The following is a 16,132-nucleotide window of genomic DNA, read 5'->3' as shown; positions in this document are numbered from 1 at the left end:
GAGGATCTTCAGTGCTCTTGTACATTTGACTCGTAGCTGCTTGATGCGTGTTATAAAGGTCAGCTTACAGTCAAAGATAAGCCCCAAGAACTTTGTCACAGGGAAAACAGGCAGCACAACTTCACTGATACGGAGTTCAAAATTGGGATAATACACTGTTGGTGGCAAAAATGCATGCAAACAGTTTTAGAGAGAGAGAAGTTAAAGCCGTTTGCTGTGGTCCACTTCAGTAAACGATTGAGGGCAGTCTGTAGCTGCTGCTCAATATACCTCATGTTCAACAATTGACTTGAGATGTGAAAGTCGTCGACATTGTGCCCGTTTGCAATAGTGAGAGGGAGTTGTTCAGCAATGGAATTAATCTTTATACTAAAAAGTGTGACACTCAAAACACAGCCCTGAGGGACTCCAAGTTCCTGCAGAAAAGAACAGGAAAGTGTTGAACCCACACAAACTTGGAATCTCCTGTCCATTAAAAGACTTTTAATAAAAATGGGCAAATGGCCACATAACCCATATATATGGAGGTCTCGCAAAATGCCATACCTCTATGTTGTATCATAAGCCTTCTCAATGTCAAAGAATATTGAGTTTCTAGTTGAATTACGTGATCGACGGTGGAGCGCGCTGTCTTCATAACCCACACTGAGCGGGTGAGAGTAGGTTGTGTGATTCGAGAAACCAAAGAAGATGAGCATTAACCATCCTCTCCAAGGTCTTACAGAGACAGCTTGTCAAAGCAACTAGATGGTAGTTTGAAGGAATCTTGGTAACATTCTCAGACTTAGGAGAAAGGTAGGATAATAGCCTGGCACCAGGCATCAGGAAAAACATTATCCTGCCAGATCCCATTAAAAACAATCAGAAAAATAGCAAGAGAAGCAAGATAGATGGTGCAGCATTTCATAGTGTACATCATCAGGTCAAACCGATGTACTGCCAGACTGAAAGAAGGGCCAGTTTGAGTTCTACCAGTGTAAAGGGAAGATTATAGTCATAGAGACAATCAGCTCGAAAGGAAAGGGGTGATCGCTTTGCCCGAGTCATTGAAAGAGAGTCAGTTTGCCTGATCCAGCTTCCACAGGGGCATGTGGGTCGGGTGCCATCAACCACGGCCAGTCTCTCTCAAGAGTATAGGAAAATGATCACTGTCTCATGGATTATTGCCAACCCTGCATGAAAAATGGGAGAATAATGAAGGGGAGCAAATTGAGAGATCAACAGCAGTAAAGGACTAACAGGGTGCATGGAAATAAGTAGAAGAACCAGTATTGAAAAGAGAAAGGTTGTGATCAGAGAGCATATACTCTACAGAGCGACCCCTCCTATCAATATCAGCACTTCCCCAGAGGAGATGATGTCTACTAAAGTCCCCCAGTATGAAAAAGGGAGACGGCAACTATTCAACGAGAGCATCAAGGTCTAATTGATCGTATGTCTCTCCAGGCGACAGGTAGAGAGAACAAACAGTGATGGTGTGACCCAAGGAAACACGTATGGCTACGGCTTCTAAGAGTGTGTCAAGTGGCAAAGACAAGGTGAGCTTGCTGCTCAACGAACAGTGCCACCCCTTCATGCACTCGTCCAACACACAACCTGTCATTTCTTTAGAAAGAAAGTTGCCAAAAGGTGACTGTATTGGCAGGTTTCAGAAATGTTTCCTGAAGACATTCAAGATGGTAGGAAGCAATCAGCATTTTGATGTCATCCAGATTAAAACATAAACCTTAACAGTTTCATTGTATCAGGGTGGACATTTTTATTTACATGTAGGCAAATTGGGTGGAGAATCCTTCTGTTTACAACCACATCTTTTTCCTTACTGTCCTTATTCAAGGGAGGTCTATCAACCTCCATGGATCCTGCCCTGGGTTGATTGGGCAGGTGTTTGCTGTTGAAAGGGGATTCCAGTGATTGAGGTTGGGAACGAATGATTGTTTTGCATCTTGAGATGGGAGAAGAAGATGTATCTGGAACCAAAGAATGTGGATCTTGGCATTCGTTGGAATGTATGTAAGGGACAGAGATAGACTTTTCATTTCTTTGGAGAAAGATTCTTTTGGAGGTATAAAGAGATCCATCTGCACTCCCACTGTAGTAGTGAAACAAAATGCTGCAAGATACATCTGAGATGAAGTGGTGAACAGCACCATTCAAGTCTCAGGATAAGTAATGTTATGAATCGTTTTCAAACCCTGTAGGATGGGTAAGAACCATTGCAATTGACACAATGGGGGTCTGTTTCACACTCATAGGCATCATGGTCATTGCCACTGCAAGAAGCACATGTCAAGGAACCATGACATGATGTATTCGAGTGACCAAACCGCTGACACTGGACAAATTGGAGAGGGTTTGGAATGTATGTCAGTACCCTGCAATTAAGATAACCTGCCTTGATGGTGGCAGGTGAATGTGGTGATGTAAATGTCAGAATGAGGATATTGGTCAGCATCACAATTCCATCTTTGCAAGTGGAGATACACCTCAATACAGAATCTCCTTGAGTGGAGAAACCAGCGAGAATCTCTGACTTGGGGATGTTCTTCAAATCCCTTTCAACAATAACTTCTTGTGAGGAATTCAAAGTATCATAAGATGTAACCTCAATAGATATATCCCCAATTGCCTTTGAATGCATAAGGAATTCACTGTGTTGAGATGTGGATGTTTCCACCAATATGTCACCAGATTGAAACTTCTTTACTGACTTTGGAGAGCCAGCAAGAACCTCTTGTCCCTTCTGAATGAAAAAGGAAGACATCTGCCCTAAAGGTTTGTCTAAAAGAGAATATGGTATCAGAAAACGAGGTACAGGTGTTACAGATGTTGAAGATTGCTGATCAGAATCTTCCAGATGTGGACGTTTACCGTGGAGTGTGTTTTCACTATTTTATTTAAGTTTTTATTTGGGGGATCCATAATAAAAAAAGCAATTTTGGAGCCCATTGACCCCACCCACAATGAAGCCCTAAGAGGGGACACTACAAACTACAATGTCAAGCAAGGACATTGCAACAATGCCAGGGTTTTGTGAACACAATACCCAAACACCAGCATCAGATACAATGTCCACAACACCTGTTGGGAATATCCAACACTGGTACTTGGTTGATCCTAGCCCACCCATCTACAGGAATTCAAGGCCAAAGTGGTGTGTTAGGGTTGGACCCCTCAACCACCAGAATCCTCTCCTTCCCTTCACAGGTTTTCACACATGGAAAACATGTGGGTGGATGTTTAGATCCCAGAGGAGGTAAACTGATAGAACAGAATCTTCCCTGGGAGGTCCCATCACCATGTACAGGAATCCACACCAAGGGGTAGAGATTTAGACTATCATTTGAGCGATGTAACATAAAATGATGGTATTGAAATTGTAAGAATGATAATTCTTCTGTCAACACTTCAGAAGTCTCCAGGAAATATGCAACAAAGGTATCATGATGCTACACCAGCTGTAAACAAGTATGGAAAACTTGTAATCTGATGTAGTCTGAAATTCAAGATAATATTTTTATTTGGACAACTGCCATGTTGTATGTCAGAGTTAGTGGCAAAAGGTTGAAGTTAAAATTAACGGAGTTAAAAGATGACATTTTGAGAAAATATATAATTGTCATACTCTTACATGGTTAATACTGAGAACAGAAGACAAGATCGACAGTGAAGAAATATTTTTTTTTCTTTTTTGTGATGAGTTACCTGATACTGGAAAACAGCCACTGTTCTTTGAGATAGTTACAAGTGGTGAAGCTGATCTAAATGTACCATGTATGAAAAATGGTCATTGTACAAACAAATACCCAAACACGTTTAGAAATGAGACAGTTGGAAATGTAGATAGACATTCATTATATTGCAGAAGAGAAAAAGAACAGTTCAAGTAGAAGGACACACAACAGATAACCAAGATGCAGTTCTGTATAATTATAGAATGAGCTAAAAGTTTCACTGTTACATGAACACAGAAATTTGGATGTTGACAAATTTGGTGAAATACATTTTTAAGTACATGTACAATGGATATGATTGTGTACTTGTGGTGAAAAGAGGAAATTAGCAACATTAACAAGTAGTAATTCATGAAGTCACAAGTTATCTGCATGAAACGTATAAACAGCACACCAGATGCAATGTGGAGATTGTTAAAAAATAAAATACAATTCTAAGATTGGCTGTACATTTACGAGGAGAACAGATGGTTTACTTCTGAGATTGTGAGCTTAAATCAGAAATACCTATATGATTGCATGGTTTGAACTAAATAGAACAGATGAACAAACAAAAGAATATCTGTATACAAAAATCCCATATCAGTACACATTTTCTGCACACACTCGTGGACTGAATGAGGAACAGAAAAGATAACAGAGAGATAGATTTTACCTAAGACCATTATTGTTGCATATTAAAAGAGCTGAAAATTTTGAAGATGTTAGAAAAATTAATGGAATAGTTTCTAAAAACATCAGAAGAAGAAGCAAAAAGAGAAAATGTATTGGATAATGATTCTGAATCAATCAGATGTTTGAATAATTGATTTTTTGTTTTGTAATTTTGCTCAAAGCTACATGAGATCTAGTGGTGCTAGCAGTGTAAGACTAGAGGGGAAGAAGTTAATCATCACAATCCACTGCCAACTCTTGGTATAACCTTTTACGAACAAATAGCGGGATTGACTGTCACATTATAATGCCCCCACAGCAAAAAGAGCAAGCATGTTTTGGTGCAACCAGGATTTGAACCCATGACCTTCAGGTTACAAGTCTAGTACCCTATCCACCTGGCAATGCCAAGTGATGTTTGTATAAAACAACAAAAGTTGAAATGCCAGCACAATTATGACAAACATTTTCTTCTATTTTAGTTTTCAACAGTTCAAGAGATCTGATTAACATATTGAATTTGTTTTATGTGGAAATGACTAATGATATTAGAATACATTTTGAAAATGACGTGATAATTCAAATCAGAATTTCTTCAAACAGAAGACACGTTAATGATCCATGGGTTTAGAAGAACTATTTTTGGGTTACCCAGTCAAAATTATAAATGACGAACATGAAACACAATAAGTAGCTGAGAGACGTTTGAAGCAATTACAAACAGAAGCATTTAATCAAATAACAGCTACTATTAATAATGAATATGTTTATAGCAGAGGTTCTTGAGAGGTTTGGTTTGTTTTGAATTTCACATAAAGCTACTCAAGGGCTATCTATGCTAGCCATCCCTAATTTAGCAGTGTAAGACTAGAGGAAAGGCAGCTAGTCTTCACCACCTACCTCCAACTCTTGGGCTACTCTTTTTCCAATAAATAGTGGGATTGCCCACCACATTAAAATGGCCCTATGGCTGAAAGGGCAAGCATGTTCGATGCGATGGGGATTTGAACCCGTGATCCTCAGATTACAAGTCGAGTACCTTAACCACCTGGACATGTTCTTGAGAAGAGGAGAATAAATTTTACAGTTTACTACAATTGTAACAGCTGTTGATTTGTTAAGAGAGAAAAGAACAATTGTAACAGCTGTTGATTTGTTAAGAGAAAAAAATCAATTGTAACTGCTGTTGATTTGTTAAGAGAGAAAAGAACAATTGTAACAGCTGTTGATTTGTTAAGAGAGAAAAGAACAATTGTAACAGCTGTTGATTTATTAAGAAAAAACTGCACATAATGGTTTTACATTGCCAATTCCAATTTTTGTTGAAAATGAGAAATAATTCAAAAAAAGTACAAAGAATTGGAAAAACATGTCTGATAATTGTAGATGAAGTCTCAATGTTATTGATCAGTGGTTTGAGGAGTATCGATATACTTTTAAAAAAAATAATAAATAATAAAAGACCTTTTGGAGGTAAAGTAATGTTCTTGTGTGGAGGTTTTAGACAGGCAGCTAATGTAATTGGCAAAATGTGATTGAAGCAAGCATTAAAAACTCACAATTATGAATATTTGCAAAGTTGCTAGTTTAGATATGAATATAAAATTAGTTGGACAAGAAGTATTCAATAGAAAATATGCAACGGTCATTTTATATTCCCCAGCTCGTCCCTATATATTAAGCACTACCATCACAAGAATAAATATAATCCTGACACTGGTGCTTGCTATATGCACAGGGATAAATATAATCACAACACTGGGCTTAATATCGCCATGCAGTTAAATATACATATAGAGAGTATATTATTTTAACACTAGTATATACAAAACAGAATTGTGAAATAAACTGTTTTGTAATGCCAGGTTTTAGATTCTAAACCTTAGAAATGTAATCAATGTAATTCCAGAGTTTAAATCGTTTCTGCATGACTTGTCTAGCCTAATGAACCTTCAGACTAGATAAGAAAGAGCTTGATCTAACCTATAAACTTTGTTATGAAAGCATTTCCTCAGAATTGTGCCAGTAAGAGATAGAGTTGCTGTTTTTAGTACATTATGTATTGCCTGTGAACATCACGACAGCCAAAGTGAACTCTTACGAGAAAAGCTTTCATTTATAAGAAATATCCAATACCGTATTATGTATTATATAGCTGCAAAAAAATCAGAAAGTAGAATGAAGTCTTCATTGAATCTTCTGTTTTATTTGTTTCTTTATTCTCGATTAAAGGAAAAACAATAAAATTTTAAATCTCCCAGTGAAACCCAGCAAAAAACACAGAATTTTTTGAAAAATATAAACCATTCATTTGTTTCTAGGTTAAAAAATTAATAGAAAAAAAAAATGAACAATTCTTCTTAGCCCTAAAATTCTTCAAAAAGATTTTGGTTCATAAAGTGAGAAGTTCAAGTAAAGAAGTCACTAAAAGTTATACTTCAATAATATACTGACAGATCAGTGAATAGGTAAAGAAAGTACAAAAAAAACAAAAAACATTTGTTTAACACTTTGCATGTAAACAAACATCCGAGTGACAATTTTCCTGATGAACTTCCCTGCACAAACTTCCAATAAGATGTTTGTAGAAAAAAAAAAAGAGAGAGAGACTGTTTTGCTTTACTTTTTAAAAGACCTGTGTAGAATTAACAATAATAATACAAGGTGGTAGTTGGTAAAAAAACAAGTTGTTTTACAAAAAATCACTGAGGAGGGTTTATGGTGTTATCTTAGTGACATTAAAAACTTAGGAGACACTACAGTGTTAAGTTAATGACATCAACAACTTACTCAAAGGAGTTTAAGATATTAATTTAGTGGTAGTTAGATTATGATATAGACCTTATAACATAAAAAACATACTCAGAAGGCTGACTTGCATTGTCTTCTTTGGCATTTTCAGAAGCTTTCATTGTACATTCTGTGGCTAAATTTCCATGAAAAGAAATATTTACTAAACATTCCTTAGTTAAGTCACTATAAATGTACATGAAACAAACATTAAAAACACAGCTATTTATAATAACATCAAAACAATTTCCAACAGAAATGAAATTACAATCTGTAAGATTTCTTTATCACATGATTTGTTTAAGTGAAAGATGCAATGTGACTGGATTTGAATTTTTCATCCAACTTGATCTTCCAAGCTTCTAGGCATACAAGTTAAAGGCAGAAGTTCACAAAAGTTCTGTCAGTACTTGGTTCAAGGTTTTTGTTCTTCTTGTTACACAATAAAACATTTTTCATTCCTAAAATAAAATATCTGCAAAGTCATATTACATTTCACATACAAATACTAGATATAGAAAAAGCACAGTAAAGACAGCAATTTTAGTTTCATAACTCATAAGGATCAGCAGGAGGCCATGCATGGATCACAATTTTAGTTTAGTAACTCATAAAAACTTCCTAGAAGGTGATGTGTGGATCACAATTTCAGATTCATGCCTCAAAAAGATCTCCAGAAGGCTAAGCAAAGATAGTAAGTTTAGTTTCATAACATATAAGGCTCCCCAGGAGGCAATACATTGATTGTAATTTCAGATTCATGCCTCATGAGGATCTCTAGAATGTACATAAGGATTGTAATTTCAGTTTGAAACCTCAAGAGGATTCATAGGGAATGTAGTAAAGATTGAAATTTCAATTTCATAACTCATGATAACTCCTCTTTAGGAGGACATAATACATAAACGTTTATATTAAAATTGCTATTAAAAAAAAAATCCAAATTTTCCTTGAGCTTGAAAAGATTTTCACCAAAACATTAATTAATGTTGTGGATCCTTTCCTACAGGTTTCCAATTCTCCATCTTGCATTCTATTCTAAACAAGCACAGCCTACACCAAGTAAACAATTACATACATTAGATTTACCTAAAATTAACTACGACTTGTCTAACTCAATGTTCATTCCTGCTGTCAAAATCAATGACCTATTTAGCAATATTATTTTCATATGATGGAATGTTCAACAAATAAATGTTAGCCTAAACTGTAACAAATTTATCAAAAATGTCTACTTGCATGTGTTTTGATCAGGAATGGAGAAAGGACCTACCAAAAACTGAGGAGTAAAAACAAATTGAAGGAAATAATTGTTTGCTTGTAACAACTTCAAAAACAACAGCTTACAAAACATCAAGAAAAGCTATAAATTTATGACAAAAATTTTGGATTACAAAAATAAAATATACACACACGCGCACACACATCAGGGCTTGATTTCAATAGTCATTCAATATGACAAAAACATCTTAGGGCAACCAATGTAACCCCCCCCCTCATGTTGTCCTTCAGACAATTAGCACCCTGGAGCAAGCCTATATTCAAATTAACATCTTAGCCTTCTACACATCCCAACCTACACGTCTTGTTGCTTCTGATCCGTGACACACATCATTTGTGAGCTCTCTCTTTATGTACACTCATACCCTCGTGTATGTGTGAGTTCAGGAAGTTGCACCACATGTTCCTACAAGTGCCTTTTTACCCACATCAAATATAACAAGATTATACGTATATTTGCTTTAAAATAACTTTAGACAGTGAACTTACAAAGCAACTGGGTATACTTTTATGACCAAAAACACCATTGCACTGAAAATAACCAAACATCAGTAACTCACCTGTTTTGTTTTCATTTGCTGCATCAGTCTTGAGAAACAATAAACAACTATCTAGCACCTCTAGGAAGTTCTTCAGAGAATAAACATCTCTAGCAACAATGTCTTCTCCAACAATATGAGACAAAGAGATATTCAGTATATCCAGAGACAATGTATCAATAATAGCTTGAACATTGTGGACTTCCTCTTCCATTGTAACAGGGCTCATTTTCAGCTCTGAGAAAAAGTGTTAAAGTTGATTTACAGAAATCTTACAGTATCAACTACTGATTAATAACTATTATTCACTTTGATATTGAAACAACTTTTATTCACAAAATACAAATGAGCATATTTCTTACTTGTAATTATTTTAAATACTATTTTATGTGTTATTGGTTTCATCAGCAAAGAAGCACACAAAAGCATGTATATGGTGCTTGTCAGTTTCATAGCATGGCTTGTTACATGTTCTTTTCAGCACAAAGTTATTCATTAAACTATATGTGTCATGCCCATTTGTAGTATTGAATTTTTAGAATTATAAGTTCTCAAGTGTACCACTGAGCCACCAAGGGGCAAGGTTTGTTGAAAATTGGCAAATGAAACTAATATTATCAACTACACTTGTATGGTTTGTTCTGCCTTTCCATTCTACTAGCTTCATTCATACTACCTAGTTAACCCACAGTTTACTCTAGGCAATTAAGCATAGATCTTGTTAGAAGCATGGTGAACTTAAAACATTCTTAAGTTACCTATAAATTATTTTATGCAACTTTGTTCATGCTTAAAAACATGTTAAACATAGATGATTGGAGATTTTAACCTTGTACATGATAAGAAACCACATACCATTACACTGATTTGTTAAAATTACACAAGGGTAAGTGAGCTTTCTAGCCTTTCACATAAAAAAAATATGTTAATAATTAGTTTATTCTATGGGGTAAATTACACCATTAAATAAGAATGGGCCAGAATACAATAAAATCATACCTGAATTACACCTCAATGTATAGTACTAACATCAAATTTAACAATTTAAAACATTTTTCAGTACCATACTGAAATGATTCAATTTCTGGCTAAGTTTGAAGTTTCTCAGACACACAGAAGAGGGTTAAAAATTATTTTTTTAAAACTTAAAAATGAATAAATATTTAAACTTAATACAAAATTCCAACAACTTATGAAATGTTAGATAAACTACAAAATCACACTGACCAAAGTGAATAAGAATTCTTCTATTAATAGCACTTTAAGAATTCACAAAATTTTTATATATTTTATAAAACTTTTCATGCAATTGAATGATCCAACTTTCCTTTTTTTCCAGGAATTAAATAATTTACATTTCACTTTACGAGATGAACAGTGATGTTGTTAAACTGTGAGAGTGTCCAGGAAGGTTAACTTTAATTACAAGATTATCATAAATAATGAAACAAAAACCAGTAAAACTGCCAAAGTATTAATTTACACTTTTTATCTGACTCAATACTGAAAGATGTTAAAATAGTTAGAAATTACAATTCCTCTTTATTATACCAGTGATTTTTTCCATGATGTGCATGTGTATCCATTGTTTTAAAAAATAGTAAACTTAGTATTTTGATAAACTTTACATATACTTTTAAACATTACTTATTAATACCTGGAATTGTAATGTCAAAATTCCGAAGGAAAAGTTCTGTGAACAGTGCGGGATGAATATCTCCAAGACAACTCACACGAGGTAGTGGCACATTACAATTTACAATCAACTTATTTGCCAGTTCAAGACATTCTGTGAGAAACATCATAACCCATTAGCAGCCATTTTGAAGAAAGACAGGTATCATGTATCACTGAAAAGTGATTACAAAAAGTTTCTTAAAATGAGTATACACAACCAACCATCCATATACTAAAAACAAAAAAATAATATTTAATTCCTACTGAAATATAAATATGATCATGTGAAAATCACTCAAGCATTCTGGGTCACTTTTACAAGGGAATAGATGTTCAGTGGATTAAATGCATTTTATAAAAAAAAGAAAAAAGAAGTTAGATGTGTTACTGTAATTGTATCACCATGCATTTAATATATATTTGTGATTCATAATTACTTTCTGACCATTTAATAAGAGTACTATTCCATTGAAGATACACTTATTACTGGACAGTAAAAACTTATGACAAAAACAGTCTCCAAAATCCTTATTCTAATTCATTATGTATTAACACTCGTGTGCAAAATGAATGATGTGGTTATAAAAAGATAACCTTTTAACCTAAGAAGTTACTGTGAAAAAGCTGAGCATTCATCTTAGTACTATTAATAAGATAATAATTAAGAATATAAATTGACAAAGAAGACCACAAGCTTTGACCTCCATCTCAAAATTAACAGTCATTTTTCACTGAGAAAGATGGTTCATAACATTGGAATCACAACAATCACAATTAACCACATATCTGCAAGTTTGATATAGCTCCAATGGACTTTTATACGTATGGTCTGTTTAAATATGAACTTGAAAGTTAACATTCTCGTACAGGGTCTATAGAAAATGTTTTAAGACAAACTGTCTATGATTGACCTTGCTATCTTTTACAGAAGTTTGTTGAAACAGAAAGTGCACTGTGATTAAAAACAATACTGATAAGAGAAGTAATTCTATGAGAATAAGACAAAACATTTCTTACAAAAAGTGATAATTATAAATATTATCTTTCTAACTGTCATTTACCATATCGTAAAGAAATTCCAATATTACAGTTCTCTTGAATTATTATCTTCTCAGCTAAAAAATTTTCATATCTATTGTGCTTTTTTAAAAACTAATGCAACTGAAAACATTCATCATGCTATAATTAATTAAAAATTCCAATATTAGCTATGTGTATATATTATTATTATTATATATTAGTGTCCTTATTTCAATTTTTGCACAGTCCACGAGCAGTGTTTGAACCTAAGACTATGTGCCCTACCAATAGAACTCAAGATTAATTTAACAGCACTTGCTCACAGCTCCAAAAGTACCTTTGACATGGAAGCCAGAATAGTTATGTTATTCCTGCTATATAAGCTGTTTAATAATCCAAAGCACAACACACATACCATATTAGTAAAGTTAACTTATTTTTTGAATCATTCATGAAGTAATTTATAGTTTAAATTTTATTTTAAAAGCATCATCACATAAAGAGCAATTATACCTTATATGGAGATAAAATCAGAAGAATAATTCCTGCATCAGGTCATGTCATGAAATTCTTAGAAAGAGCTTAACAATATCTTTATTTTCACAAAAATTTCTATTACATCAGAACATTTTATTTATGGCTTACACTATTTTACTAACTACACTATCCAAATCAATCTGTTGTTATCGTGCCTTATTAAATCATTAACTAATACCAGTTTTTATTTTGTTTTTACTTTTAGCAGAATTAATGTGCGTAGATTCCTTAAAGAGAAGGGAAGATTATCGTTATTAGAATATTCTACAAGCCTGATCAGCACCACAGCAAATCCTTTTATAGTAATATCTTCATAACTTTGATATATAGCTCAGTCATATCTATTATTTTTTTTAAATCGTGACATTTTTATCACTAAAACTGAGGAGAGAGACTTAATTCTCACAAAATTCTCCAATTTTGATACTTGTTTATTTTACATAGTAGTAGTAAAAATAAACCAGTATTCCAAACTTTTAGAGTAAGGGCTCCCAAACTTTACCAATCTGCTGACCCTCTTCAACCCTTTTACTGTATTGGCAGACCATCTCCCATTAAAAAGATTTTATCATGTTCAACTGGTGTATCATATGCATATTTTACTACCTTTATGGATTTATTCTAGTTCTAACATAATGACAATTAAAAGTGATTTTAAATATGGAAAAGGTTTTAAAATCTCACTTGACTGACTTTAGTGTGAAAGATGATCCTGCTTTACTGAAACAATCTTGTAGCTTCCTAGATCAATGCCTGACAGTTTCAAACAAAGATTTGGCTCCACATTTGTCTTATTTGTAGACTTTTATTTTATACGAGTCAAACCAAATGGAAATCAACCATCTTTTTTTTCTTTTTAAGTCAGCAGACAATGGTGTCAAGCACACAATGGATTTGCATAATTTATGTTAATTACAATTATTACTTTAAGATTTATATATGTTATTATATTAGTTTTATAATGTCTTAGCATTTTAATTTATCTGTTACTCTTTTGGTAAATGGTAATTTCATAAATATAATGTATTACTACAGACCCCCAGATCACAGTTTGGGAACCTCTGTTTTAAAAAAGTTATGGACTTGCATCCTCTAGGATAACCTTGGTAGATTCAACATCCTCCTATAATACAGCCTTTTATATTCATATTGTAAGCAATAAAGTCGATATAATGCTTACCTTCTTCTAAGTTGTTTTCATCATGGGAAGTCTTTTTGTATTGACTTGGTTTCACCATATTTACAAAAATTATACTTTTCTTATTCCAACATATATCTTCTATATAATATTTGTTTCTAATGAATAATTCTGAAAACAGATCAAACATGACAATTTTTTTCAACATATATTTATATAAAATATCAATAAAATTTATAGATAAACCACAAGCTTCTTTACATTTATTTTAGTATTAAGACTTTACAAAGTCATAACTCATTACAGTGCCAAATAAAATACTTTAATACAGTGAAAAAAAATCTTATTATTCATGTTTAAGTATTATAAAAGCCTATTTCACTTAATAAACAAATCATATTGAAGAAAAGAAAGGCTTTATCTCAAACAAAATAATATCTAACACGTTATTGGCCATTTAATAATTTCTTTGATGCTGCATAAATCTACTTTCAAATAATTAATTTCTCAGTTCTCACCATCAGCTCCTCAAGACAACAATACCTATAACCTATACAAAACAGATTCCTTCTATACAATAAATATCAATATATAATAAAGAAGCTTCAAACCTTTTAAATAACTCAAAACACTCTCATAATAATTGGACTTTAAATCCATTACTCCAACTTCTATCCTAATGATGAGAGCTGGTTCTTGTCTTGTTTGCCTATATTTTTCAACATTCATCTACATCTCACACTAAGAAACTGAACTGCTTGGAATTAAACTATTTTGCTAACTTTCTTAGAGTTGTGAAAATAGTAAAAAATAAAGTATTTTAACAAAATAAATAATGGTTAAATATACTCACACAAATACATTTTGATTGAAATGATTGTAGAAACCCAATCAAAACCATTAATTTTACCTAGAAAAAAAGGGATGATAATTTGCTGTCCTGCAGCACCTTTGTTACATCTTCAATAGAACAGAAGCTTTACTTTCATAGATCATAGTGCTGAAAAAACACAATATAAACATTCACTGATAGACAGAAAATATAAAATTTTGTATATTTATGTTACTAGAGAAAAGATGAAAAGCAACCAAATTTGAATGTCAAAATTCTCCAGTCCAGACACATAAAAATTATATATATTTGAATATTTTATAATTTATACATTAACATTTCCACAATCAATAATGCATTATAATGATATAAACATATTTTAATTTCACAGTATTATTTTGGAACCAAAAGCCTCGACAGAAAATTGCCTACAATAAAAAACTATGTTTCCAATTTAATTGTATCAGATATGTTGGATTAATTACTTGTAATGTAAATTTGTTAGTTTAACATCTTATCTTTTGATCAATAATAATTTATTCTAACAATAACACCCTTCATTGAACTTATCAACTACATCAGTATCAAGCCATCAACTTGATCCATTGAACTTATCAACTACATCAGTATCAAGCCATCAACTTGATCCGATTGTACGTTTATGGCACTGAAACACCCAGTATCCACAGTACCTCATTTGATATTTAGATTCATGATAACAGACTAGCATATACATTCTAACATGAACAGTTATTTTGTTTAATCTGTTTTTACAATATTTAACAGATTACACACTACAAGTACATTCACTCCTATTTCTTATTAATTCTTCTATTGTAAAATAACTGATTTTTTTAAAAATTAGTATGCTCCGCATTTTCCATCTTCTTTGTTTAATAAAAATTTCATCCTCTCAAACTTTCAGTTTTACTTGACACGTTTTAGAACACAAATAGTTGCAACCAAAAGTGACAAATTTTGTTATGCTTTTGCTTCAGGTAACAGTTTGAATGACGCAAATATGAGTTTGAAACACCTCCGACATTTACAACTTTAACTTGCATTGGAATGTTTGATATACCCTCAAATAATGTCAGCATATCTTATGTTTTAAATTAATATGAAATGCCAAATACTGCATTAATAATATTCATTATGCCCCTAAATACAGAATTGTTTTTATTTTTTCATTCTTCACGACCAGTAGCAATAACTGTACTAGAAATGATGAGTATACCACTATCACTCGGCCTTAATAGTACAGTAAATTCCTTACTATACTGATATATCATTCTCAATTATAAATTAAGTTCATCTACAGAAAGTATTGCAGATCTTTAAGTTAAATATATTTGATTCAGCTGCCTCAGCCTTAAGAAATTTCGTATTAACATTATTATTTACAAATGATATTCCGAAAACCTGAAAAGATATGCAATACAGTTACCACAGGGTAATGAACTATAAAATAATATATTACAATTGACACGTAACTAAGTATATCATGATAAAATGTTAATAATAATAACACAAATGTTGCTCTGGTTACGATAGGTAGTTAGTAATAGTAATTAATATTATTAATAATACTAGTGCTAGTATTATTAATTATCATTACCAATATTTTTATTATTTCTTAATTAATCTTACTCAAACAGTTACGGTATTTATATATTCTCGAGCCTTACAACAAAATACAGCCATAATGACATTGCTCATAATAATAAAAAATAAATAAAAAGAGTCAAGCACATTCAAAGCGTTTAGGATGTATTAATGTTTACATTTCATGTTAGCAACAACACCTTTCCTTCCTCTCTAATACTCAAGTTCAACAGTTATATTATTCAAATTCAACAACCTACCCAAGATTTAAAACTGTTTCAATGTGTAGGAGTCTGTAAAGCGACATCTATACACACGTCGACTT

The 16,132-nt window shown here is 32.7% G+C and overlaps 1 protein-coding gene across 13 annotated transcripts in view; it reads right to left on the bottom strand.

The window, feature by feature from the left end:
- The window catches only part of LOC143224926 (centrosomal protein of 95 kDa-like), a 51,529-nt gene extending 35,397 nt beyond the window's left edge, over positions 1–16,132 (bottom strand). For 4 of the 13 annotated variants that reach the window (XM_076453406.1, XM_076453413.1, XM_076453412.1 and 1 more), the window contains exons 1-6: positions 16,068–16,132; positions 14,224–14,370; positions 13,413–13,541; positions 10,656–10,787; positions 9,020–9,235; positions 7,251–7,314 (exon numbers count right to left, since the gene is read on the bottom strand). In XM_076453406.1, the coding sequence (XP_076309521.1) occupies positions 7,251–7,314; positions 9,020–9,235; positions 10,656–10,787; positions 13,413–13,470 (470 nt within the window). In that variant the 5' untranslated portion in view covers positions 13,471–13,541; positions 14,224–14,370; positions 16,068–16,132. The other 9 variants (XM_076453417.1, XM_076453418.1, XM_076453409.1 and 6 more) reach the window with 7 other exon arrangements.

Source organism: Tachypleus tridentatus, chromosome 9 (genome assembly GCF_004210375.1).
Source record: "Tachypleus tridentatus isolate NWPU-2018 chromosome 9, ASM421037v1, whole genome shotgun sequence".
NCBI classification, from domain to species: Eukaryota; Metazoa; Arthropoda; class Merostomata; order Xiphosura; family Limulidae; genus Tachypleus; species Tachypleus tridentatus.
This window is presented reverse-complemented; position numbering and strand designations above follow the sequence as displayed.